Source organism: Dasypus novemcinctus, chromosome 12 (assembly GCF_030445035.2).
Source record: "Dasypus novemcinctus isolate mDasNov1 chromosome 12, mDasNov1.1.hap2, whole genome shotgun sequence".
Taxonomy (NCBI): domain Eukaryota; kingdom Metazoa; phylum Chordata; class Mammalia; order Cingulata; family Dasypodidae; genus Dasypus; species Dasypus novemcinctus.
In genome coordinates, this window is record NC_080684.1 from 85139225 (window position 1) to 85166261 (window position 27037).

Consider the following 27037-nt stretch of genomic DNA (forward strand, 5'->3'; position numbering starts at 1 on the left):
CACCAGGCTAAAATCAAGGTATCGGTAGAGCTTTTTACCTTTCTGGTGACTCTGGGGGAGAATCCATTTCCTTGCCTTTTCAGTTTCTAGAGATTGCCACATTCCTTGGCTCAGCCACTTTCCCCATCTTCCAGGTCAGCAATGGCTGACTGCGTCCTTCCCACATTGCATCACTCTCTCCTTGCCTCTGTCATCATGTCTCTTTCTCCAACTCTTCTGTCTCCCTCTTCTACTTTTTAGGACACTTGGGATTACAGTGGGCCCACCTGGATAATTCAGGATAATCTCCCATTCTTCCTATCAGTTTATTCCCCTTTGCAATATAACTTAACACGTTCACAGAACCTGGGGATTAGAATGTGGGCATCTTTGGGGAGCCACATTCTGCTCAGTACAGCTATATAAATTAGTCCGTCTGTGAAGGCCCAAAGGTCTGGGGTACATGAGAGATATTTTTCACAGAGGGAAAGTGAGAAAAGTAGGGAGGTGGTATTATGATTTGGGGGCGTGAAATGACATATATAAAATACTTAGTCCAGGTCATGGTATATAAAAGGCACTCAGAAAGTGATAACTGCTATTATTATCATTGTAGTTTATTAATATGAACCAGGAGTACAATGAGAATCCTTGGAAGAAACTTTGAAAAGTGGCAGTTGGTGTCTACAGGGAAAATTTGAGGTACTGAGGACTGATTTGGCCTAAGTAGTTGTCTCGCCTGAACTGGAATATCATTTCTTTTAACTGTGTGTGCCATTTTACAGTTTTCTTACCAGTAGGATATGTGCATTTATGTTTTAAACTCTCTCCACACAGATATCTAAAGATACTAATTCTTCTAGCATGTGCATTTTGCCTGTCCTTTTCAGAGTGTTTGGACTTTTTCTACTGTTCTCATCGATCTGAAATCTTTAGAGAGTCCTTTAGGCAAAGAGATACAGAAATTGATTTCGGTAGGATTAACATTCTTTAGTGCCCCAGTGGCAGCCTCAGAACACTTGTTTTATTGAAGTTACTTATTTGACATTAGGATCCTCAATATGCAAGTTGTTTGTATTGATCGAAAGAGTCAGGGGAAATATATCTGTGTTCTGGAAAGTTTTAAACTGAGATGAAAATGAACAAGCTGCATAGCCCAAGATTATACTTTTGGAATAATGTGACTTCTTTTAAGTGGGGCATAATTTAATGACTTTAGTTTAGAGAACAAAGAGGTCACCTACCCATGTAGGAAACGCACAGTTTTAAGTTTCTAGAGACCCAGGAGTGAGTTAGGGTGTGTTCTTTGCTATTCATAAGACTGGCTGTGAGTAAATCACTTGGAAATACTTCATTTTCACTTTTCCACTTGTTAATAAATACTTTTTCATTCATCATCTCATTCATTCACAAAATATGTTCAGTGTCTTGTATGTACTGTATTTTACTATAGTAGAGAAATATATATGTTTACTATAAGTTCGTATTTATATTTATGTGGCCTATATATTTTTATTTAAACGTTAACATGAACATGTTGTTTTTGATGGGAATGAGACCTAATTTCCTCAAAGAAATGTTAAAAGGCTATTCAAAGAGCCTGAAGGAAGAAGGATGGGTAGAGAAAAATAAGGAAGTGCTAACATCAAGGAGGACGAAGGGGTCAAGAATGGTATCTGTTGATGGACTGTATGATATGTAATCATAGTGTGCATTATGTTATCTGAAACAACAGTGGTCAGGGGGACAAAGGAGGCCAGAGGAAGAGGTAACAGTTCTGTGTGTACTCTGCACCAGGATCCGTATCAGTGTCCCTGAATTACCTCATTTGTTGCATGCAGCCACCCTGCAAAATGATTTCATTATCCTCCTTCTGCAGGAGATGGAACCAAGGTTCAGAGAAGGTCAATCATTTACCCAGGCCCCCCACTAGAAGGGCCGTCTCTGAGCCCAGGAAAGCCTTCTTGTGCAGGTCTCCGGGTGATACTGGGGAGGGACAGGAGTTAAACCTGTAGCCTTTGTGAATACTGTTTTCACAAACGACCACCCATGCAGGATCATGCCTGAAGTTGCACGTCCCACTTCTAGCCTTCCCTTCCCATCACCCCACCCCACCCCATCCCATCAGCTTGGACAGGATGTTCTTACAATACAGCAATGGAAGTTACCTAAATAGTCCATGACTATTGTCATGACTATTGCTCTCTTTGCACTCACTGATGAAATCCTGCCCTTCCCTCAGGAACCAGTTCAAATGTCATCTCCTTTATGAAACCTTTTATAGCTCATGCAGACAACATTAGACTTCTGGGCCCATTAGCCTTTGTAAATGCTTCCATTATGGTACTGATTATATTGTACTCCAATTATTTGTTTCCATGTCTGTGTACTGCATAAAGCACAATTCAGCAGCCAAAAGTAATTAGAAGGGAGCTCCAGCTTTTATTTGAGTCTCTCAAAGGTCACAAAAGGAAGCCAAGTCCAAGGTCATCAGCAACTGCTTATTATCAATCTTTTCTCTCCTTACTTCACACCTTCCCCTACTCAAGCTCATCCTCTTTCTGCTCCCAACAACAGCAATCCTTCTCCACCCCAGCCTCTTTTGCTTTTTATTCCTCTTCTTTCATTGCTTGCTGTCCCCAAAATGTTCACCTCTCCCATCACTTTATGTGGATTGACACAGTTTCTCCACTAGAAATAAAAATCCATCCTCTTTACGAAAGAGTAAATTAGGCCAGAAATTAAAGGATTATCTTTGTTGAGTTAGAGACTGTCAGTCAGATTCTACTAGGTTCTGCAGCAGTAACAAGTAACTCCCAAATCTTAGTGGTATACAAAAGCAAAGATTTATTTCTTGCTCCAATAACATATTTCCTATAAATCAGCTGAGGCTGTTTCATATGTCTTCTTTATTCTGAGATCTGGGCTGAAGAAGCAAACTGTAGCTAGGATATGAATTCCTATTTTACCTATGCGTAGGTAAAAATAATGGCAGAGCCACACTCTGGCTCTTAAAGTGTCTGCTAGGATGTGAATGTATCACTTCTGTTCACTTTCCATTGGCCAAAGCAAGGCTGACAGCCAAGCATGGGATCAGTGGGGTGGGGAATTATACTTCTCCTCCAAGCAGTGGAACTAGAAGTCACATGGGATAATGGATAAGAACATATAATCCTCTCACTAGAAAAAAGCAGCGGATTGGGAATAATCATACAGTGTATCCCCAGGAATACACCCATGTTAATTTTGCTTTTGTCCTGTCACATTTGTCTAACACCTTAGTCTATAAGCTCTTCTAGGGCTCAGGTGATCTCTTATACTATTTTGTTTAATTTTCAACATCTTGCATATATTTAAGAAGAGACGTGTCCGTGCAAGTAAATATAGACTCGGGCAGAAGAGAGAATAACTCTGTAGGGTAGAAATCAGAATTGGGATTGGAACTTCAAAATCCAAATTCAAAACCCATCTTTATGCTGTGGTGATATTCCTGCCAGATGAGCCAGCCAGATAGGTAGATGGCTGCTTATTTCCAGGAGAGAGAGAACATCTCTCCCCAAAGGATATTTCTTTTTCTAGCTCCTTGTATTACTCAGTTTCCTTTTAGGAAAACTGAAACCCAGTGGTAATTTTACTAGAGAGGTTAGTATGGGGAACTGGTTAAAAATATATCCTGGAGAACTAAAAGGTCACAAAGGGAGCATTGACGTCACACAGTAACTGCAGGGAGCAAAGCAGCTGCAGTCCGTAAGTCTAGGCAAACCAAAGAAAGAGATTGGGCTTCTGGGAAGCTGGAAGCTCAGAGGAGGGGCCCCTGGAACTGAGCCCCAGACCTCTGAGGAACCACTTCCTGCTGGTACTGGTGCCTCAGGGGCATGAGGCAGTGCAGTGGGGCTAGTCTTTGGAGTGATTTTTTTTTTAAACTGGAAACTGGAGCCCACTTCCATTGCAAAGTTGAGGGATCATTGCTGGGGTGACATAAAATGAAAGACCAAGTCCCTTTACCCTTTCTTTTGCCTTCCAGTCTCCCTCTTGTGCCCCCTACTGGAAGAACATATCAGGGAACCAGATGGCAAAGCAGAAATCTATAATACTTTGCAGGGTCTTAGCTCTAACATCATAGAGAAGAGTTGAGAAGGGGGGAGGCTGAGATACAACTTAATGAACAGTGTACCCCCTAATACCTTTGACTAAAGTCATCCTCAATCAAAATAAAAATGTCCCTGGGACAGATGAAAATGTTATTCTTCATTTATACCCCATTATGTATAAATCTATCAGCTCTTTTCCAGGGAGTTAAAGAAGGGGAAGAAGGAAGGATTATTTGGGCTATAACACTGGTAGGTAAAGGATGCCAGTAGGGTAGTGGAGAGAAATAGAGGCCAAAAAAGAAAAATGAACTCAGTGGGACCACAGGAGATAAATTTTGCCAACTTCCAAATTTTGCAGATGCTTGGCAGAGTTTCTAGGTCTTTGCTGATCACAGTGATAAAAATGAACTTCAGGAAAGGAGACAGATCTGTCCCTTGGGTCAACATTCAAGCCTACTCAGCTCCAAAAAGGAAATATAAAGACAAGACCTGTTACCAAGACCAGATTAAGATGGAAGCCATGGAATAGTGACTTAATGATAAACTCACACAGCGACAATCACCTAGGATTTCAAGAATAACCTTACTGTTGACAAAAGCACCCTAATTAGTGAAAAGCTGAGGGGTTGGGTTATTCTAAGTTAGATTTTACTGGACTGAGAATTAATTAGGAAACCATTTATGTTTCAAAACTTGTTTTATAGATTTTTTAAAAAATTATTTCCTCTTCAATTTGGCTCACCTCTGAACAGCGAATAAAACTAACCTCTAATAAATTTTAATGTTGCAAGGCTTTCATGTTTTCATACTAAACATCTATTTCAGTTTGGTCAGCATCAAGTCCTGACACTGTGACAGGCGTTATGTAGGACTGGATGAAGATAAATGAGTCACAGTTTCTGCCCTTGAGTAGCTTATGGTTGAGCTCACACACTCTGATTAAGAGCACAGATTCGGGAAGCGGATGTGGCTCAACCAGCTGGGTGCCTGCCTACCACACGGGAGGTCCCAGGTTCAGGTCCTGGTGCCTCCTAAAGAAGACGAGCAGAAGTCACACTGCTGCAACGAGCTAAATGCCACACCACTGCAACAAGCGACACCTAAACAAGCAGATGCCACAAGCAGTAGATGCCTCAGCCCACCAGAAATGGATGTGGCTCAGGCCATTGGGCGCTAACCTCCCATGTGGGAGGTCCTGGGTTTGGTTCCCAGTGCCTCCTGGAGAAGGCGAGCAAACAATGAGCAGACAGACACAAGAGAACCATGAGGGGCGAGGGGAGGAGATAACTTTTTTTAAATTACAAAAAAAGAGCACAGACTCTAGGTTCAGTCTGATCTGAGCCCCAAATTCCAGTTCTGCAGTGCACAAACTGCTTGATTCTGAACTTCAATTTCTTCATCTATAAATTGCCAATAATAATAAAGCCATATAATATTTTATAGTTGTGAAGATTAACAACCCAATGCACATAAGTATAATAAATGCTGTTTGTTAATATTATTGTTAGTGGAGACTGACATAAACAGATGGATAATTGTAATATATGTAGGTTGTATGTACATCATTTTCACTCTCCAGTCTTAAAGATGGAGACGGTTTAGGATTGTTGTCAACCATTAATAATTCCCCACTTTTTTCTCCCTTCCTCTTTTCTCCTCTTCCCTACAGCATTCTTTCTCCCTCCCCTCTACTTCCTCCATTCTTTCCTCTTCCTGTTCCCTTCTCTTTCCCTAGAATTATCTGGATTCCTGTCCACCTCCCCATTGCTCTTAGATCTGTGTACACCTAGCAAGCAGCATAGGTACCACTTGACCTACCGGGCCTGACCAATATAATTTCAACCTTATGGATGCATATCTTAGTAGTGTAGCTGATAAACTTTAAAAATATTTACTGAATCAGCCAGTGATTCTTCAACTTTTTCTACCATGACACAAAGTAATGTTGACTTATACAATACATTCCCTTGTGCTTTCCCTTTCTCTAGAAAGTACATTGGAATCCAGATGTGGTAAATTGATGTTATTATAAAGGAACCTCAAATCCATTCCAATTTATAAAAAGAAAATTGTTTCCAAATTAAGTACTCTAAACCATTATTAGTTTCAACTTAATTACAAAACACCTTACCATTGATGGTTTCACTTCAGGAGGTTGTGGAACATGGGTGAACTGGACTCCCAGATTTGACTGCTGCTTCTTTCTTAAGACCTGTCCAAATGTACATGTAGCCCTAGATCCAAAAAACACAACTCCTAGGTATGCACTTCCTTGAAAAACACTTGCACGTGTGTGTTTTATAGAATATTCACCATAGCTTTGTTTGTAATGAAAAACGAAATTACTTAAATATCCGCCACCAGGAGAATGAACAAGTAAATTATAGTGTCTTCACACAATAGACTTCAAAGCAGCAGGATATGATTGGACTAGAGCTCAATATATCAACATGATTGAGCTAGCAAAACAAGTCGTAAAAGAATAACTACAGCTTGATACATTTCTGTAAAGTTCTAAAACCTACACTATAATACTATATTTTTAAGAATACATCCATGTTTGGCATTAGAAATAATAACAAGTTCTTGATAGTAGTTACCTCTGGACAAGGGAGGAGGGCACAGACCAGGATGAGAGAAATGCAACTAAGGAGAGGCACACTGGAAGACCTTCAATTATATTTGTAAGCTTTTTTTTTTTTTTACAAATTTCTTTTTTAGTTTGTGGGTATAGGTGTTTGATATTATTCTCATTGTGTTTCCGTGTGTCTGAAAATATTTTGTTAAAAGTAAAAGATCTGATTTCAAAATAGCAAGAACGTATACATTTGAGCCAATTAGAACTATGAAGGGAGGTAATCCTTAGAAAAATGAGACAGCTAAAACTACAAATCAAGAATGTAAAACTACCATTTATGAGCTCCATGCATTCTACATGCACTATCTCAATCCTGATAACATCCCTCTGAGGTGGGTATTATTGCTATCCCTATGTAGAAGATACAGGTCCTAAAAGATAAGGCTTGGAGACCTTCCTCTTCTAAATTCAAGTAGTCAATGCTTGACAGAGCCAAGACTCTAACCCAGGTCAGTTTTATCTTTAACCAATATAGTAAGCATTATATATTCCTTTTAGATGTTCTTGTTCCAATCAGATATTACCGAAATGAATTTTGGAGAAGAAAAAATCATCAAGGGCTTAGAAATTTTTGCAAGTATTGTAAGCTGGCAAACAGATTTACTAGCTCTTGGGTTCATAAAAAGCAAGTCCTATAGCTCTCTGGGTCATTTTGTCTGCCTTAGGTCCACTTTCAGGTTAATTTACAAGCAATAGTCTATCTAATCTAGCACATAAAGTCCTGAACCCAAAAAGCAATAAAAATTATTATGAAGATTCTCACTTTATTTCTTAAAGTGAATGCTTTATTTTTGAGATGAATTCCATTTTTTAAAAATTTGACTAACTTTTGACAAATAATATTACTCAAAAGAGGTCCTTCCTTCTTTCCCTACTATCTTTTAAATAAAATTAAAATTACTCCTACCCATAGTTTAAAGCATCAAATAATCCTGTAAGTTTTGTTTTGAAAAACAGCAGTCCACACCCTTTCCCAACCCTTTTTCTTTCCCCTTCCCAAGGTGTAACCACTTTTACCTCTTTTAGCTGATTCTTTTGGTAATTACCTCCACAAATCTAAGCAATACTCTTTTTTTTTTTAAGATTTATTTTTCATTTATTTCTCTCTCCTTCACACAAGCTCCCCCTCCCCCCCCCCCCCCCCCCCACCATGCGCCATTATCTGTTCTCTGTGTCCATTTGCTGTGTGTTCTATGACCACTTGCATTCTTGGCACTGGGAATCTGTGTCTCTTTATTGTGTCGTCTTGCTGCATCAGCTCTCCGTGCGTGCGGCACCACTCCTGGGCAGGCTGCACTTTTTTCTCATGGGGTGGCTCTCCTTGCAGGGACATACTCCTTGTGCATGGGGCTCCCCTATGCAGGGGACACCCCTGCATGGCATGGCACTCGTTTCATGCATCAGCACTGCGCATCAGCCAGCTCACCACGGGTCAGAAGGCCCTGGGTTTGAACTCTGGGCCTCCCATATGGTAGGTGGATGCTCTATCAATTGAGCCAAATCCACTTCCCTCAATATTCTTTTATTGTTACTTTTCAGTTTTTAGCGCTATTGACTTCCCACCTAAAAGCATAAGGATTTCACTCTCTTATTCTTCCCACCAATTCTTGCCATAGTAGATATGTATCCTTTTTTTATCACTTTGTTGTAATTATAACATATTTAATTTAAAATTTTATAATGTATATCAGTGTTTCCATTATCATGATTATAAAATGCTACTCAGAGCTAAGTCATTTAGTACAATATGATTTCCTTTCCTTTCCTGCTCCTTTTTTTATTGAACTGGAATAAATCATTCTCTTGATTTTTAATTTTCCAAAATTTTCTATGTACTTATCAGTAATTCCATCTTAAACTCTGCCAGTTGTCTAAATTTTGAGATGTCCAGACACATCTGATAAACAATCAATTACATCTTCTTGAGAACATCTCTGTTGGATCCTTATAACACGTTCCAGTCTGAACTTGTTGCCTTTCATTCCTAGTGCAAACAATCATCCTACAGTCTTCCTTTTCAAATATTCTAGAAATTGGCAGAAACTAGCAGAGTTTCTCACCTGTGTTGCATTGCCTGATTCCTGGATCTCATTTATTCCACTTTTTTAGTTTATACCCTCATTTGGTGAGAGGGTATCATCCTCTCGTAGCTTCCTAATAGAAAGATTATATGGGAGATAAGTGTTTGGAGACTTTGCATGTGTTTTTTATATTTCAACATTTATGATGACTGGACTGGGTTTAGAATTATTTATATCTGGCCAAAATCCTTTACCCTCAGAATTTTGAAGACCCTGCTCCTTTGCTTTCTAAAATTCACTATTGCTAGTGAGAATTTCAAAACCATTTCAATGTCCAATTCTATATAACTTGTTTTCTTCTCTGTGAATGCTTATATGGTCTTCTCTTTATCCCCAGTATTTTGAAATGTTATAGTAATGTGTCTTGATGTGGTCCTATGTTCATCCATTTTTTTAGATATTCATTGGTCTTCTCTAATCTGAATATTCTTATCTTTCAGTTCAAGAAATTTTCTTGAATATTTCTTCCATTTTGTGGGTGATTTTGTTCCTTTTTCTCTCCTGGAATTCCTATTTTTCAGATATTGGACTTTTGGGTTGATTCTCTAATGTCTTTATCCTTTCTGTCCTTTTTATTAATCTCTATTGTTTTGCCCTGGGAGATTTGTTCACTTATTTTCAAATGCTTCTGTTGAAATTTTAATTCCTGCTATCATATATTTTTTATTGCTAGGAGCTATTTTATTTTCATAATGTTCTGCTTTTTAAAATCACATTTTTTCACACTTTAAATATCTTTGCAACTCTCTGAGCTTAATAGTGATTTTTTAAATGTTTTCATCACTTTTGTATAGTCTAATTTCCTCTAATTTGTTTCTGTTTGCTTATGTTTGTCTCTTGGAATTTTCTCTATCTTTTGTGTTAGTGTATTTCTCAGATACCTAATAATTTTTTGGCTGACTGCCTATACTTAAGAGTAGGAAATGCAAAACATGAGTAGATGCTTTGAATAATAATGGAGTCTATCCACTCTGGGCCTCACTGTAGGAAATTGGGTGGATTCACTTTGGTGTCTCGGATTCAGTGTCTTTAAGATCTTTCATGTTAGGCTGATCAGATTCCCCAGAGAGGTGACCACCAGTCTCCTGCCTGGGAAGTCAAGGACTGGGTGCCATTGTTCCAGAGGCTGAGTGGATGAAAACAGTTGGGAGTCTCAGCTTACATGGTGAAAACATTCACTTGAACCTCTCCTTTTCACTGTGGTATCCCTACCCCTAACCATCCCTGATGTCTCACCGTTCAAAGACAAGCGCTACTACCCTATTTTTTTAAATACAGGCTTCTACTAGAGTACCGGTGAATATCTGGATATTTGACTACTTCCTAAACAGCTGTAAGCATGTACTCATTTTGTCATCCTTGCTAGCCCCACTTCTAGAGGTCATTGGTATCTCAGTTTTAAAATTTTATTCTGTAATTATGATTGTTCTTGGGTTTTCCCAGAGCTGGTTAGGATTCAGCTTTCTTTAAATCTCTTACCACTTGTCTGTGTGTTTTTTGAATTCCAAAATTTAGTTGCTATTGCTTTCTAATATCTTTGTTTCCTGAGGGTTTATGCCTTTCTTTTTCAAAGATGCACGCATGTTGCTATTGTTTTAATGGGGTTTTGAGAGAGAACAAAATTGGATAAGTGTTTAATTTTCCACATTTGCCAGAGGTCTCTAGAGCAAATTTTACTTAATTCGTATTTAACAGTCAGAGAGCAAAGGTGGTCACATGAAATACAATTAGAAATGACCATGTATTAGCAAAATTTCTCCCATTGTTTTATGCTTCAGCAGCTTATCAACTTAATTCTAAAAAGAGCCTTGAAAATCTTTACTAAACAGTCAAAATCTGGATCATTATATACTTGTTCTGAAAATCATCTCATCCTTTTACCTATAGTAAGTGTACTTAGGAAAAGAAATTAGTTACTGCACTGAGGTAGCCTGAAGCCAAGAATATTCTCAAAATAGGGCTTATAACAAAAAAATTAATTGGTTGCTTTGTTCCTAGTTAGGTTTTCATTAATTTGAGGGTATAATTTAAGTGACAGTTAACTATATCACTGTTGCTTCTCCTTGTTAAAAAAAGAAATCTCTATTTGAAAGTCTAATTAAGAAAGTTTCCTGAGATACTTATTTTTGAGGCATTAACCTTCACTTTTCTTCATGAATTATGAAATAATACAACTTCACCCATCAGAAAATACTGGTGTGTATTGGTGATTTTTTGCTGTAATAAAAATATACTACAAAACCTACTAACTTTTACAAACAACAAATATTTTATTTGCTCAGGATTCATTTGTTTCAGTGATTGGGCTAGGTTCTGCTGGAAGTTCTTCTGCTGGTTTCAACTGGAGTCACATATTGGCTATAATCATCCTTTTGGTCAACAAGGCAGGAAAGTTCAAAGGTGTCCCACTCACATGTGTGGTGGATGGGGCCAGCTCTCGGTTGTGTGTCTCTCTCCACACGTCTTTTACATTCAGAGGGAATAGATCAAAGCTGCAGGGCCTAGGCCTAGCCTCAGAATTCTCACAGAATCACTCCTGCCACATGCTGTTGATTAAAGCAAGCCATATTCAAGAGACAGAGGGAGAAACTCTACCTCTTGATGAAAGGCGCAAGAAACATAAATCACAAAGCGAGTATATCTAGGGATGGGAGTAATTGTAGGTATTCTTTGCAATCCACCACAGTCTTCCCCCTGGCCATAATTTATTTGCATTCTCCCACATAGAAAATATATTCATACCCATTCCAGACCAACAAAAGTTTCATCCAACTTATAGCATTCAATTTGAAGTCCAGGATTCCTCATGTTTTGCATCAAATACTTTGAGGAATGATGATCTTTAGGGGCAACTTCTCAGGTGCAGCTTTTCTTGAACCAGAGACTAAAAAGACAAGTTATCTGCTCCCTGAATGCTCAACACACAGTGATGGGATGGGGACAGGATAATTGCAGTAGGCATTCCCTTCAAAAAGGAGAGCAACAACAAGCATATAGCAGTCACTGACCCGGGGCAGTTCTGAAATCCATCAAGGCATATGCTTCACGCCCTCTACTCCTTGGGCAAGAGGCATTCATTTATTGGCTATCCAGTTGGTTCCAATTCCTACTTTGCCATATGCCTAGATTTTTTAATTTGTAGAGATCATTAATGTGTCTATAATTCTAAAATAATTCTATAGCACCATCCATTGTCAGTCAAATGCATCAGGCAACACTTCTCTGTAAACCATGTAGATTTTCATATCTTTGAGCATACTTGTTTTATTAATCTCAGAAATTCCATAATATATGTAGAAAGCCAAGTATGAAAGCTCTCTTCAGTGCCTTTCTTTATTTCCCCAAAAGTAATAGCACGTACAAAGCATAAGGATAAAATGAAACTGATTTTCAGACTCTTCAAGTTACAAAATAATGTTAAATTTATCTATAATCTAATCTGACAATTTCTGGAATATCCAACATGCCTCTAGGAAAAGGGGAACACACTCACCCACAAAAGCCCTAGAAATTCAGTGAAGAACAAGGCGGACAAAACCCTGCCTTTATGGAGTTTGCATTTTAAAAGGGGGAAAGCAAAGAACCTGTAAACACCTCTTCCCTTCCCTCCCCCCCCCACCGATAAAGAAATTTTAGAGAGTAAAACATAAGAAGAAAAAACAAAGTAATCGAATAAGGGGAGTGAATAGTGGGGTGGGAGAGTTACTGTCTTTAAGTGCAGAGCTTAGCTTAGTAAGGAGGTAACATTTAAATTGAGACACATGTTGGGAAGAAGCCAGTTAGAGCAAAGTCCTTGGGCAATAGCAAGCTGTTGTTCAAGGGCAGACAGAAGGACGATGTCACTAGTTTGCAATAAGCAAGGGGAAGTGGGGAAGAAATGAGGCCGTGGGGATAAGCAGAAACCAGACCATGTAAGCTCACATAGACCATAGAAAGACCATGGAGAGTTTTAAGCAAAAAATGGATAAGTTTTACTTACGTTTTAAAACATTATTATGTTTGCTGTGTAGAAGGTGACTTAAAAGGAAAAAGTAAAATTGGAGAGAATGGTTAGGAAGCTATTGCAGGAGTTCTGGAAAAAATCGAAGAGTGTGAGAAAGGGTCAGATTCAGAATAGCATTCGGGAAAAGGGACCCAAAGAACTTGAAGGATTAGAGGTTAGACTTGAGGGAGAGAAGTAAGGTTGCATGTTAGGTTTGTGGCTTGAACAGTCGAGTGCATAGCAGTGCCGTGTTTTAAGATGGGAAGACTGATGAAAGGGCAGAGTTTTCGTTCACAAGAGTACAGATCGAAAGTTCTGTTTTGGACATGTTTGGTTTGAGTTGCCTCTTAGACTTCAGGTGGGAAGTCAAATAGGCACGTGGAATAGACAAGTTCAGTCATTTACCAATGAGTAAATGACAATCTGTCTCAATATTTTATCACTTCGCTTGGTGATTATCTAATATAACTTGGGGAACTAAGGTGTTATCATTCTCACTTTCCTGATAAGTAACAAGAGTCCCCCCAAAATTCCGTGACACAGCTAACATGGAAGAGTAGACCTAGGACCGACTCTTCCAGCAACCTATGCCAAGTCCCCTAGGGTGCTCCTCACCCTTTGCAAACTCTTCTGCTTCACCTGTTGCAGCAAAAGAGAAATGCAAGGAAAAGATCTCATTATTGAAGCTGTGGGTGAGCTCTGCCCACATGCTCAAAATGTTATGCACAACTTGGGCAATTGTCTGTCTGTCTGTGCTGTCCAAAACAGTATCCATTAGTCCCATGGTGTTATTTTAATTTTAGTTTTAATGAATTAAAATTAAATGAAGTTAAAATTGACTTACGCCACTAGCCACATCTCAGGTTTTGAGTAGCTACCATATTGGATAGCACAGATAAAGAACATTTTCATTTCATAAAGTGCTGGGCTCTAGATGATTCAAACTAATCAAACATTTCCCTCAGTTATGTGAACTTGTGAGGAAAGTGTGGTCTTACCCTAATAGCTGTGGCCTAAGAGAACAATTTAGAAAAAGAAATTAGTTATACAAATTTAAAAGTGGTACCCTTCATACTAAGCCAATTCTTTACCCAGTACCAGTTGAACGCCTTTCCCCAGTTCACACCCTTGAATGTTTGTGTTTCTCATTTTATTCACAAGAATGGAAGCTCATCTCAGGACAGGAGCTCTGTTCTCTTCACCTTTATCATTCCCTTTATTCAGAACAAATACATCCATGCATAACCCCCAAGCCCCTTCCCACCCTCCACCCACCTACACCTATACACACCTCAATGCACAGGGCTTTACATAGAGCAAGCATAATACTTACTTGATAATCAACACATTGCAATACTTTACAATGCTGCTGTGGACAGGTGATCGTGGGGAAAACCTGTGACTAAAGATCAAATAATCACAGCTCCAGGAGATTTATAGTTTTATAAAACTCAATTTCACAGCATATTCCTTTCCCATTTCCTCTCTTCCTAGCAGAGAGGAAATTGGGAGCCTCCCCCCAAGTGAAATAAAGGGCTTCTCACCTCTAGTGAAAGCAGGAAGCCTAGGTACCCTGGAGAGGGAGTCACAAGGAGCTGCAGGCTCAGCTCTGTCCATTACTTAGTGAGCCGGTCAGTAAGGCTTTCCTTGCAAGGCATGAGAGAGAAATCCAGAAAGCCCCCTCCACACACACATGCACGCAGGCAGACCTGTGCTCCTGGCAGGTCCCATCGCAAACAAATGGGAAGATTTGGAACAAGACAGATGACTCTTTAGTCCCTCCTCCTCATCTGCTGCTTCTGTGGCTTTGGGCATATCACATACTCCCTCCCGGAGAGTGGGAGAAAGAGATGTATGTTTATATATATATTCCTCTTTGACACTAATAGCTGGGTAACTGTTTTGAACCTTGAGGTTCCCAGTAGTATCTGGAGGATTTTGTAGTACTGCCCTGAGCACCCTTAAACTCTTTACAGCTGCAGAGTATTCTGTTGTGTGGTTGTACCACAATTTCCTTATCCTGTACCTCAATGATGAATTATTTAGGTTGTTTCCAGAATTTTGCTATTTTGACCCACACTGCAGTGAACATTCTGACACAGCTTCCACTTTGCATGTGGGTGAGTGTATTTGTAGAATAAATTTCTAGAAGAGGAGTTGCTGGGTCAGATGATATGAGATAAAGATGTATAATTTTGATAGACCTCATCAAATGGCCCTTATAGTGTTAGTACCAATTTACTATCCCGGCAGCAATGTCCGAGAGGAGAGATGACTTTCTAAACCTTTGTGGGAGCCCTGACACCTCAGAGACTGAGCCTCAAGTCTCATGTCTACAGAATGGCTCTGCTAACACCGTGGATGTGTGTGTCTGTGTGTGCGCGCACACGCGCATGCACGCGCAAGAGAGCGCGACAGAGCGAGAGAGAGAACGAGAGAGAGAGAGAGAGAGAGAGAGAGAGAGATTTCATTTGCAGAAAGTTTTTTGTAACTATGAAAAGCTTGAGAACCATGATGTAGAGAATCATCATTGCTCCTTTTCATTGCCCACCGCTTTGGAGTAGTGACAGAGAAAATGAGAATTGCTTTACACCCCACAAGATCCTTCTACAGGCAATGTGGAAGGAATGGTTCAGCTAGTACTTGGGTGAGGGGGAGTGGAAAGATTTCTGAGAGGCAGGAGTAGAAGCCAAGTTTTTAGGAGGTGAGATTTAGTCTTTTGCCGCCCCCGCCCCCCCAACATTAACTAGAGGTCTCCAGTTCAGCTCATTTGAGCCATCTGTAAGGGCTTGTCATGTGCCAACCCTCTGCCGGTTTGGGAATACAGAGGTGAACGTGGCCGTTCTCAGCCCTCAAGAAGCTCATTCAGAGAAGTAGGATGTGAAGGCAGATAACTCCAATATAATGCAGTAGAAGTAACAGCAATGATGACCACTAACTCTGAGGACGTTTTAAATGCCAAACACCTGGTTCAGTGCTGCAGCATCACCTCACCTACTTCTACAAAAATCCGACAAGAATAATTACAATGTCATCCCCATTTCACACAGGAGGAAACCGAGACCCAGGGAGGGTGAGGGTTGGCCCCAACAACACAGAGTAAGTGACAAAGCCAGGGTTTAGACTGAGGTCTGTCTGATTTCAGTCTTAAGGGAAAGCAGGGGTGATGTCGAAGCACTGCAGGCATGGGGTGAGGTGAGAGATCAAGGAAGATCCCGGCAGGGCAATGTGGCCCAAGCTCAGACTAAAAGGACCAGTGGAAGCAGGTAGGGCACTCCAAGTAGAGAAACGCTTGCACTGACCTCCAGGAGAGCCAACCTCCAGGAGTGTCATGGATAACAGGCTAGCCTCTGGAGCCAAAACCACCTGCGTTCAAATCCTGGCACTGCCCCTTGTTAGTTAGTGACATTGGGCAAGTCACTTAACATCTCTGATTTTTTACCTCTGAAGTGGGGCCAACATGTACTTACCTCATGGGTTGCTGTAAGGATTAATGCGTTAGTACATCTAGAGTGCTTAGAATAGTGTCTGGCTCGTGGCCTATATGTTTGCTCCCACTTTAGAATCCCCAAGTACAACCTAGATGTAAGAAAGAGGAAAACAAAATTTTAAAGCTCATCTGTGGTTTTATTATAGAGAACTATAACGGGAGCTTGCAAAATGTAATGTGGTGCTATAAAAAGAGAAGGAAGCAGAAAACCATTTAATGGAGGAGGGAGATGGGCTTTTAGCCCTGAATTGTCTTGTCAAGCATGATTGTGCTTATCAACTTTCAGATATCATCTGAAATTGTGAGTCAAAAATAGACTTTTTTATTTGTCGTCTATTTCTTTATGACATCTTTATTAGGCATTAAAATGCAATGGTCTGTCTCAAATAAGGTGAAACGGCTGAGGAGGATAAAATAAAATGAACCACATTTGATGTAACTCTTGGTTTTACCTTCTTCCTCTTTGATGCCATAAAATGTTTTTAGAAAATCCTAGAGAAAATATAAGATAAATTCTACAGCTTCCTCATTCACCTACATAGCATTTATCTCTCATCCACCAAGTCAAATTAATTTTTTCTGAGAACAATGCTCTGTAACAGAATTCAGGTAAAAGTCAGAGGAAAATAATTCTCCAAGGAATCAGTTCACATAATTTGAATTTTGTCTACACATTCTCTGATCTTTCTCTCCTTTATCTCTAATCCCAAACTTACATTTCCAATCCTGTTTCCAAACCAAACCCCATTCCTGAGCCACCAGTTTTTTTTTTCTTTTCCTCCATCATTTGAACTACTCTTGGAATTCCATCTTTTTCAAGGAAAACTTTTAATAGCAATTTCTCCAACATATACTTCCATGACCCTCACAAAACCCATTCCATTGCCATCTACTCACTACATGGGAGCTACGAAATGATTACATTCAGCCTTTTGTCCTCAAGGTGCTCACGGTCTTGTATGGGATAAAGGCATGGAAAAAGAATTTGAGTCTGCTCTTCTTTGCCATATAATCATGTTCATTTTCCTTTATGGTCTGTCTTCCCCGCTAGACTGCAAGCTTCTCAAGGACAAGGATTTTATCTGCTTTGTGTTCAACTTCATAATCAGCCTTTACATACTGACTTCATTAAACATTTGTTGAATGAATGTGATTAAATAAATGACAATACAGAGTGATCAATAAATTGATATACTTTCAAGATAACATATAGCTCAGAGGAGGGAGTAGTGAACTCCTTTGGAGAAGGGTGTGCAGCTGGAAGGGGGACTTCCTGGAAGGAAAGACACTTCCAATTGAGTAACATCAAATAATCTAGACAATTTATTAGATTCCTCACCTCTAATTAATCTTCACCTTGTGTTTTCGATATGTGTACACAGCTTCATCATACACAACAAAGACACTTTCTTCAACAATGCCACAAGAAGTAGAATTGTGCATCATATTTTACAAAGAATAAAGTATGAAGAAGGAAAAAACAAAATTGGTAAGTAGTACATTAGTATAATAAGCTACATTCTGTACTTGGAGATTATGGACCTTTGCCCTCAGTTTTATTAAATTTGTATCAATTCTAGATGAATAATTCATAAGTATAAAATCTAAACCTTCCTCACATATCTTGTTTAAATAGCATTGTCATCTCATTCAAGATCAGGGAAAAATCCTCGCTATCCATATACACTTATGGAGGAACCATCATGTGCCAGACACTGAGCTAGGTGTTGGGAAATAAGTATTGTTCTCTCCTGGAGCTTATGCTCAAGGCATTAAAAGCAGGAAATAAATAAACACAATAAGTAACCTGAAGAAATTAAAGTGGATAATGTGACGGAGAGAGATTGACAAAGGGTGGAAGTGAGTTCCAGCTAACTGAGATCACATGGTCAGGGGAAGTGTCACTGAGGAGGTGAAATTTAAGTTGAGACCGGATAACCAGAAGAGCCCAGTAACAGTGGAAGATCAAGGGGTTGGGTGTTCCAGGAGGAGGGAGCTGCGAGTACAGAGATGAGCCATCACACATAAATAAATTCTCCAAATATGTATCACTACCCCATTAAACAGTTTCCACAATTTAAATTTTTGCCATCATGTGAAAACCTTTTCATATTACATTAACAAATTTCCTAACTAATTAAACATGTTATCACGAATCAGCAGGGGGTGGTACTCTAGTCTTATCTTTGCTTGTGCAAGATTTTTGTCAACAGCTTGAATAAGGACCTATGTCAGTCGGGTCTAATTAGGAGACAAAAACAACACGTAATATAACAGGAAAGGTTTCAAGGAGTAAAGGGGGATTGGCTGGTAACGGCTAAGAGAAAGCCAAAGTATGGAGGAATTGCAGGTATTGGGAGCAGCCTCCACTCCTAGGAAAACCTGCTCCCCCGGGGCAGGGCTGAGATCCAGCCCGCATTGGAAGGAATGCAATCGTGGGTTGCTAAGTGGCAGAGCAGTTTGCTGAGATGCTGCAGGAGCACAACTGGCTGGGAACCTGCTCTCCAGAATGATGGGGGAAACCAGCCGCAAGCCAGTGCTTAGCCTCACGCCTCATGGCAAAGCTGACTGTAGGCGAAGCCGCTTATGAGAACATGCTGCGTCAGCAGTACTCCACCCTGGCCACCTAAAGTCATACCAGGGGATGCTGACCAGGGAAGGTGCCACGTGCCCTTTCTCACCACAGGAGCTGTAGAAACCATGTGCTGCGGAAGGCCTGCCAAGACGAGCACACTGAACCAGGAGAAACCCGCTTCCTCCTCCAGTGTCCCTGCAGTGCCCTCTACTAGCAAAGCATAACACTGTACCCTGGCAAAGGAGAAATAGCTACAGGGTCCAGCAGAGGCAGTGAAGGTGGATTTGGAGCTGAGAGGCAGTAGATTGATAACTGGCAGTAGCCTAAACAGCCTGCTCATCAGGCTTGCAGGTGGAGCGGAGGCTGGAAGGACGTTTTAAATACGTTGCCCATCAGAGTCAGGGCCACTGAAAGATCTCAGTGGTCTGGAACTCTCAGCTGAATCCAACAAGGTGACATTTAATAGTCTGTAAATGTAAAATCTTCACCCTTGAATCCCGCGAAACAACTACCCTGGTACAGCGTGGGAGAAATGTTTTTCAACAGCGTCAGGCAAGGAACAGACTTGAGAGGTTTAGTTGAATCACTAGTTCAGTGTGAGTCACTAGTAAAATGGAACTGCCAACAAAACTACTTGGATCCCAGGCTGCATAAATTAAAATATAATAGGGAAAAAATAGATAGCTGCTAGTACCAATCTGAATACACCTGGAATATTATGTTCAGTGTGAGTCAATGTGGGCAGTTATTGTGCAATTGAACCTGGTTCAGGGCTTTCTTAACTTGGATGGGGTCTTGCTTGAACGCAGCCCCCACATTGTCTGCGGCAGTCATCCATCCTGAGACCATCCCCTCCATGGTGTTCTCCAGAACCATTCCAGTTTGAAGGAATTCTCCCCTCTTCTCAATTCCTGTGGCAATTTTTTCTAGAGTGTTTATTCGATACTTATACACAACTCTCTTTTTTTTCTCGAACTGTTTACTTTCAATGACATTATGAAATTGCTACCACCTAAAGAAAACCACAGTTAATATTTTGGTGTACTAAATAATTGAAATATTACATTACTATTATGACAGTAACAATTCTGAATTATTTCATAAAATGAAAGTCACTCAAAAACAGTGCATTCATCAATATCGGTATTATTTGCAGCACACTTCACAACTCATTATAACTTATAACACACTAGTGCTCTGAGAATCTGCAGTTGCATACTGCCAGGCTAGATAATTAGCTCCTTAATTGTATGGCAGTTGACTTACTCATCTTTGTACCAGATTGTACAGTATCTGGCATATAGTAGGAGTTCAATAAATGCTTTTGAACTAAATTGAAAGTCTTTTAAACAAGATCAGATTTCCCACCATCATCAGCCTCACACAATCAAAAACTGCATACAACAAGGCCATGCAGCAATTATTGTGGCTAATTTCCGAATCTGAAAATGTGTGCTGTTTTTACAACAAGTTAAGATGGAGACAAAAGAACAGAGACAATGATTTTTAAATGTTCGGAAGAAGCACAAGGAAATAGAGTATTGTAACAGTCAGGAAAAGTCTCTCATTCAATGACAGAAGAATACTATTTCTGGATCCCAATGCTTTGAAAATTGGTAATGATGAACTGGAAAAGTATCTAATTAGAAGTAATCAATCACAGAGTAAATTATAAACCCAGCATCAGGCATTATGTTGAAAACTATGGAGTAAAACCACAACATTGGTCTGCTGACCCCATGTTTCATTATTGTCTTTGGTTTCATAAATAAAAGAAACAACATGTTTAGAAAATAGTTTAATTTCTTGATAGAATTAATGTTTATTCAGTGTTATTTTCTGCCTGAAACTTTTTCTGAAAATGGCATTTTGCATGAACCAACAATGACTACAGATAACAGGAAAATACTGATTTGTAGGAATTATTAACAAGGTTATATCATTGGAGGGGCTACATTAATGTAGATAAAGTCGATTTTAAAGCAAAAAATATTAACAAGAACTAAGAAAGCCATTTCTTAGTTCAGTTCATCAGGAGGATGCAATAATCTGAAATGTTTATGCCCTTAACAGCAGAGCTTCAAACTACAGGAAACAAAACATGATAAAACTGCAAGGAAAAACAGACAAGTCCACAATTACAGTCAGAGATATAATACTCTTCTCTCAATAATTGCTAAATAAGTAGACAAAAATCAGGAGGATATGGAAGACCTGCACAGCATTATCAATAAACTTGACCTAATTGACGTCTTAGAATACTTCACCCAACAACCCCAGAATTTGTATTCTTTTCAAGTGCACATAGAACATTATCAAGGTAGACCATATTTGGGGTCATAAAACAAGAGTTAATAAGTTTAAAAGAATCCAATTCATACAGAGGATGTTCTTTAACTATGATGAGATTAAATTAGAATTCAATGAGAAGAAAGCCTCTGGAAAATTCACAAATTTATTATATTTCAGTTATACCTCAATAAAGCTGTTTTTAAAAAAGATCAGTGTGGCCCTACCTACCCCCGCCCCCCTCCACTTTATTGATGAGAATATTGAGGTCTGAGGACAAGGGGACTTGCCCAAAGTCATACCACAGGTCCAATGCAGAGGAAGTAGCTTTTTCCATATTGAAGCTTCTGGACAAAAATAGAAGAGCTCTTGACAGAATAGCATTATCTGATATGATACATCCACTTCTTGTGCTTCATTGTATTGTTTCTGTTTGAAAATCTCATTTCCTAGCCGTTGCTCCCAGTATTCCAAAAGATGGCAAAGTTTTATTCTAAACTGTTTGGTGTCCCAAACCCAAAGTGGGCTTAAAACAGTTTGGAAACCTAGAATATTTGCTCCAGAAAGTACCACCTTTACATTGGTCTTGAACATTGTAAGGATTCACATGCGGTATTAATTCAATATTCTCATATGTTAGTATTAATTCAAATGTACTTTGTTGTTCCTTTAGGCCTGAATCGCTTGCTTACCAATGGCTCCTATGAAGCTGCATTTCCCTTGCATGAGGTATTGTTCTGCCTTATCTCCTCTTTCTTTGAACTCCTTGTTACTGAAATTACCTTCTGAGGGTAAAGTCATTAGTTGAGCTTGCTAAAGAATTTGTTCATAGGTATTCATTTGAGGGCCTACTTGCATTGTGATGTTTCTCCCCAGCATCCATACATTCCTGTATATCTTTTTGTGTGATCGCAAAAGTACTTGAATCAGGAGTCACTCAGCATGAATTCAGAGGAGGCATTGAATTAAAGAGCCATTGAAAATTTGCATGAGACACCAGACTCAAGGGGAAAATATTCTTGAAATATGTAGTATCTGCAACAAAGAAATTTATAACCATTCCTTGAGGGAGTGGGAGAAAGCCATCTTGCCAAGTCTTTGCTAACCAAAGGATGACAAATGAAAATGAGTAGCACTGCCCTTACCATTGTTCATTCAAGATATCTAACATATGATATTCTCCTTGCTTACTGCATATCTTCATCATTCCTGGGTACTTCCATACTGTGACTGTGGCTACCCTTAACTCTATTTTCCCCATTAGATCTCAGGGTGTTTAACCCAGAATTCTTCTACAGTCCTCACAATGGGTGCAGGATTGCTGTAATTTTTGTGGTATTGAGCGCCTATTCTGAATGACACAGAGAATACAAGGTCCCTGGCCCTCTGGCACCTCACAAATTAGCCAGGTGAAATTACTATTATAATATAGTATAATCTTATCTTAGAAATCTTATCTTAGTATAATATAGTATAATCTTATCTTAGAAAAAATATTAAGAGTTTGCCAATAGAACATTTGAGGACAATTCCGACTCTGTAAAATGCAAGTCTTTAAAACATACTTTTTATATGACAGTGCTCCCCCTCTTGACTTTAAACACCAAGAGAATATAAAAAGGGGAGACAAAAGAACCAACAACAGAAAACTGGAAGCTTTGGGCTGATACCCATTTACAGACTTCCATGAAAGATTGTTGGAATGTTCCTTTTAGCATGATGGAAGTAAATATCTTGAGACAAAGGTTTGCTAGAAACATATGCAGGTATTTCTGAACTCCAAAGACAGATTTCCCCTAAGAACATCATGTGTCTTCCCTGTAGTTACTAGTTAGCTTTGCCCAGAAAAAGGTTTCATTGAGAACTGCATCCTCCCCCCTACTCAGCCCTTCCCTGTGGTAAAGGCAGAATCCAAGAGATTGGTAAACAGGCAGAAGTGTGTGTTCAGGGGAGCAGGTGGGCAGGCATGAGAGTGTCTGAGGAGACACAGCTACAAAATGCCACAGAGCAGCTCGTGACCTTCTCTTTGGCTTTCATTACTCAGTAAAGCCCTGTAGTCTATGAGAAGTGAAATTCCAAATTAGTAATAGCAACCGTAATAATAACATAATTGCTCTTTTAACGTTTTACTCTCGGATTAATTCAACAATATTATTTAACCTCATGATAACCTTCAGAGGCAGGAAGACAAGAAGAGCAGATATGGTTGCCGTTGTTCCATGTTTAAAGTTTAAATGAAGGTTTAGAGAAAGGTTAATTCACCTCTACTCACATAGCAAATTGGTGGTTGGACGGAGACTAGAACCTGAATTTCTTAACTCCCTGCCCTATGCGTTTCCATTAAGAAAGAACTTCTCGGAGTGGTGTGAATAATTAGTTCACCTCCAGGAAGTCCCTTTACTGTTTGTGAAACTAGCATTGCCACAAGTTAAGCTAAGATAACCCCCCATCTCTCTGACCCTCATTCTCCTCATTTGTTCAATGAGGGTGTTGAATTAGACTTGAATTATTACAACTCTGAAGTGCCCTCCAGCTTTTGAATTCTAGGATTTTCTTACAGATAAGGCTGTGTGAAGTGGGGAAGAGAATCAAAAAGTCTCAGGCATAAGACTTTTTACACTTTATTCATTCAAGCCACAGACGTCTAATTAGGCAGGTATTATTAGTTCCCTTACAGATTAGGAAACCAAGGCTCAGAGAGGTTGGGTGGCTGGACCAAGGTCTCCTAACTAAAAAGCAGTGGACTGGTTTTGACCTCAGTTCAGACGGTCCTGATTCTGGAAAGCGCGTGCTTTTTACTACACAGGATCTCCAACCAGCTAATGTCCTGATCAACTCATCAAAACTGCTTTTACTCGATAGTGTGGATCCATTCTATTCCCATCCCACTCCTCTTTTCACTCCTGCCATAAGACACTAGTATTGCTGTCGGCTGTTCCTTACGGCTTTTGTGGGTAGTACCTCAACGACGGTGGTGTTTTCATCCCAGGGAAGTTACAGAAGTAAAAACTCCATCAGAACCCACGGAGCGGAGAACCACCGACACCTGCTCTACGAGTGCTGGGCCTCCTGGGGCGTGTGGTACAAATACCAGCCTTTGGATCTTGTCAGGTGAGTTTTTAAACCAGCTGCACATAGAAAGCTTGTTCAGAATGTTTAGAGCCAAGTGTCAGTTGGGACTAGCCAACATTGGAGGAAAAAGGGTCTCAGATGCACAGCCCTTGCTCAGGTTGGCTTTTTTCCCAAGAAGGCAACTGAACAGAGAACAGAGGGCTCTTGGTAAACCAGCCCCCCCTCTGATGAGGATGGTATTTCCTCCATAAGGGCCTTAGGAAGAGGACTACGGGGGGACATGTGAGGTTAGCCGGGCCCCCCCAAAGGAGTCCATCAGGGACAGATCACCCAGTGTTACTGGAAAATTGTCCTATAGAGAGGAACACAGCTTAGATATATTACTGACAAGTGGAATTTTAGTTACCATTAGGCAAATAGGAAGTACAAGGGGCTGTCATTCCAATAAAATTTGGGATTGTTTTAATTTTCATTTTAAACTAATAATCTATAAGGTTTCTTTCAATCTGCCAGTCAAAAAAAAGTACATCAGCTTTTGTTCTTATTTTTCTGGTTTTTTTTTTCTTTTTTTTTTATTCTTATCAGCTTTTAACATATGATAATTGTGCAGTAGAAATGTATGCTTTTCAACCTTCTATATCTGCCCAACCCTTTGCTGTGGCAGAATTCTGCTCCAACAGCTCATTATTTATTGAGAGAATAGTTATCATGATTGGACAATAATGATCCACATTTATAGGTTCCTTATTAAAGAGAAACTCAGGTCCCATTTCTTAGGCTACCTGGATTTGTTTTCTTTGTACTGGGGCCAAAAAAAATGAACCCAGGAGGTGGGGGAGAGGAATAATAATACAACTCATCTTTCATTTCATCTCCCTGAGGAGTCCTTCTTCCTGCCAGAGTCATTGCTACTTTGTTACCAAGTGTTTACTCCTGATGATCCAAGAACTTTTTGATGAACTGTGCCCCCTTCTTTGTGTTGGTAACAAATGGTCCAGATGATCTGGGTGAATGGGAAACACTTTCTGAGATGCGATCAGTTTTCTTTACCAGTCTCAATGCATGATAAACAGTGGCGGTGGGGGGTGGGGGGACACAGGATTCTCTTCCCAGCCTTAGTCCCTTATTACTGGATTGCATTGATTCCAAATTACAGAAAATTGCTGCAGGCAAAACATCTCTCATCCATGACAATATTTTGACTAAGATTTTGCTATTATATCAGTGAGTATTTATTAGCTGCCCATTGTGTTTCTAGTATTGTGCTAAGTGCTACTGACAAAGGCAAGTAGAAGCTATGGTCCCTGGCTTTGAGAAACTCACAGTTTCCTTCAGAAAAATGTCCTGTGTTCTTGAGACACTTAAAAAAAGCAATGCAAGACCATCCAAAATTGGGTAACATGCGACAGAGGCCAGAAGTTTTACAGTAATTCAGAGAAAATGGAAAGGAAAGTTATGGGCCAGAGCACCTGTGGAAGGCCCCGTCGAGCTGAGCCCTGGAATTCAGCAGAATTTGAGGTGGCCAAAGGGAACGAAGATTGAAAAGTACCACCAGCCTTGACTTGAATAAAGGTGCCATGCACTAGGGGAATCTCATCACTTAGACAGACCTTGCCCACAGATTTTACTTCCAAATAGCTCTCAAATCTGGCCACATGCAGCATCTCCTCTGCCACTGCCACTGCCTTTGTCTTTAGCCTAGACTATGACATCTGTCTCCTACTTTGGTCTCCCTTTTCACTCCTGGCCCCTTCCGAAATACCTTCTTCACCCCGCGGTGATGCTTTCACAATGTGAATCTGATCTTGTCCCCTGATTGAATAAAACCTTTTAATAGTTTTCCAGGTCCTTGGGGATAAAGATGAACACGTTTAATGTGGTGGCCAGGACCACCTGCTTCTCCAGCCCCCCTCTCCTTCTCTGTTGTCCTGCATAGCCCTTATTTTTTCTTGTCCGTCCTACCCCAGGGTCATTGTACATACTGTTCCCTCTGCCAGAAATTCTCTATTCTGTCCCCATCCCCACCTGGTTAATTCCATCTTTTCAGCACAATAGTCACCTCCTCAGAGATGTCCTCTCTGACTAGGGTAGTCAGATGGCCTTGTTATTTAGACTAATAGAATTTGTTCTTTCCTTTCATAGCTCTGTTCTCAGTTTTGTAATTATAAACTCATTTGTTTGATTATGTGTTTCCTCTATCAATCCACAAGCTCCACAAGAGCAGAGACCAAATTTATTTTGCCTTCCTTGTATTCTCAACACTGGACGTGGTACCAGGCCCACAGTAGATGTTTTTTTTAATTTATTGAATAAGAAAATGAATATATCTGTGTGTATGAATGTATGTTGGGAAAATCTGAGAGTGAAAGGTTTTTGTTGAAGGACACAGTGGGGTAAATAAATAAATCCCACGCTTTTAGGAGCCATTTGGACACTCTATGATGAAAGCAGTAGACAGTATTTGGAAACAGATGGTCTGCAGTGTTTGATGAGAATGAGAATGAAGAAATTATTAGAAAGTTCTTGTATTTGCCTAAGAAATAATTGACTTGTAAGTTATGAATTGTAGCTCTCAAATGGCATAAAAAGCATAATTTGGGTTGTATTCTAAGAGAAGTCAATCAAGTTAGCAATGCTATTTAAAAATAAAAGAAAAACCAAGGAACTTTCTAGACACTTCCAAACTTCACAGACTACAGAACACTAGAGAGACTGGCTAGTCTCAGGTGTAAGACATCAAAAAATATTTGTAGGAAGGCAGACTTGGCCCAATGGATAGGCCGTCCGTCTACCACATGGGAGGTCTGCAGTTCAGACCCCTGGCCTCCTTGACCCGTGTG

At 39.8% G+C, this 27037-nt stretch overlaps 1 protein-coding gene across 3 annotated transcripts in view; it reads left to right on the top strand.

The window, feature by feature from the left end:
* The window catches only part of LOC101436104 (anoctamin-4), a 336425-nt gene that overhangs the window by 238045 nt on the left and 71343 nt on the right, over positions 1-27037 (top strand). For all 3 annotated transcript variants that reach the window (XM_058308604.1, XM_071219030.1, XM_058308606.1), the window contains 3 exons: positions 17644-17750; positions 21799-21854; positions 24115-24236. In XM_058308604.1, coding sequence (XP_058164587.1) covers positions 17644-17750; positions 21799-21854; positions 24115-24236 — 285 coding nt within the window. The remainder of the gene's footprint in view (positions 1-17643; positions 17751-21798; positions 21855-24114; positions 24237-27037) is intronic.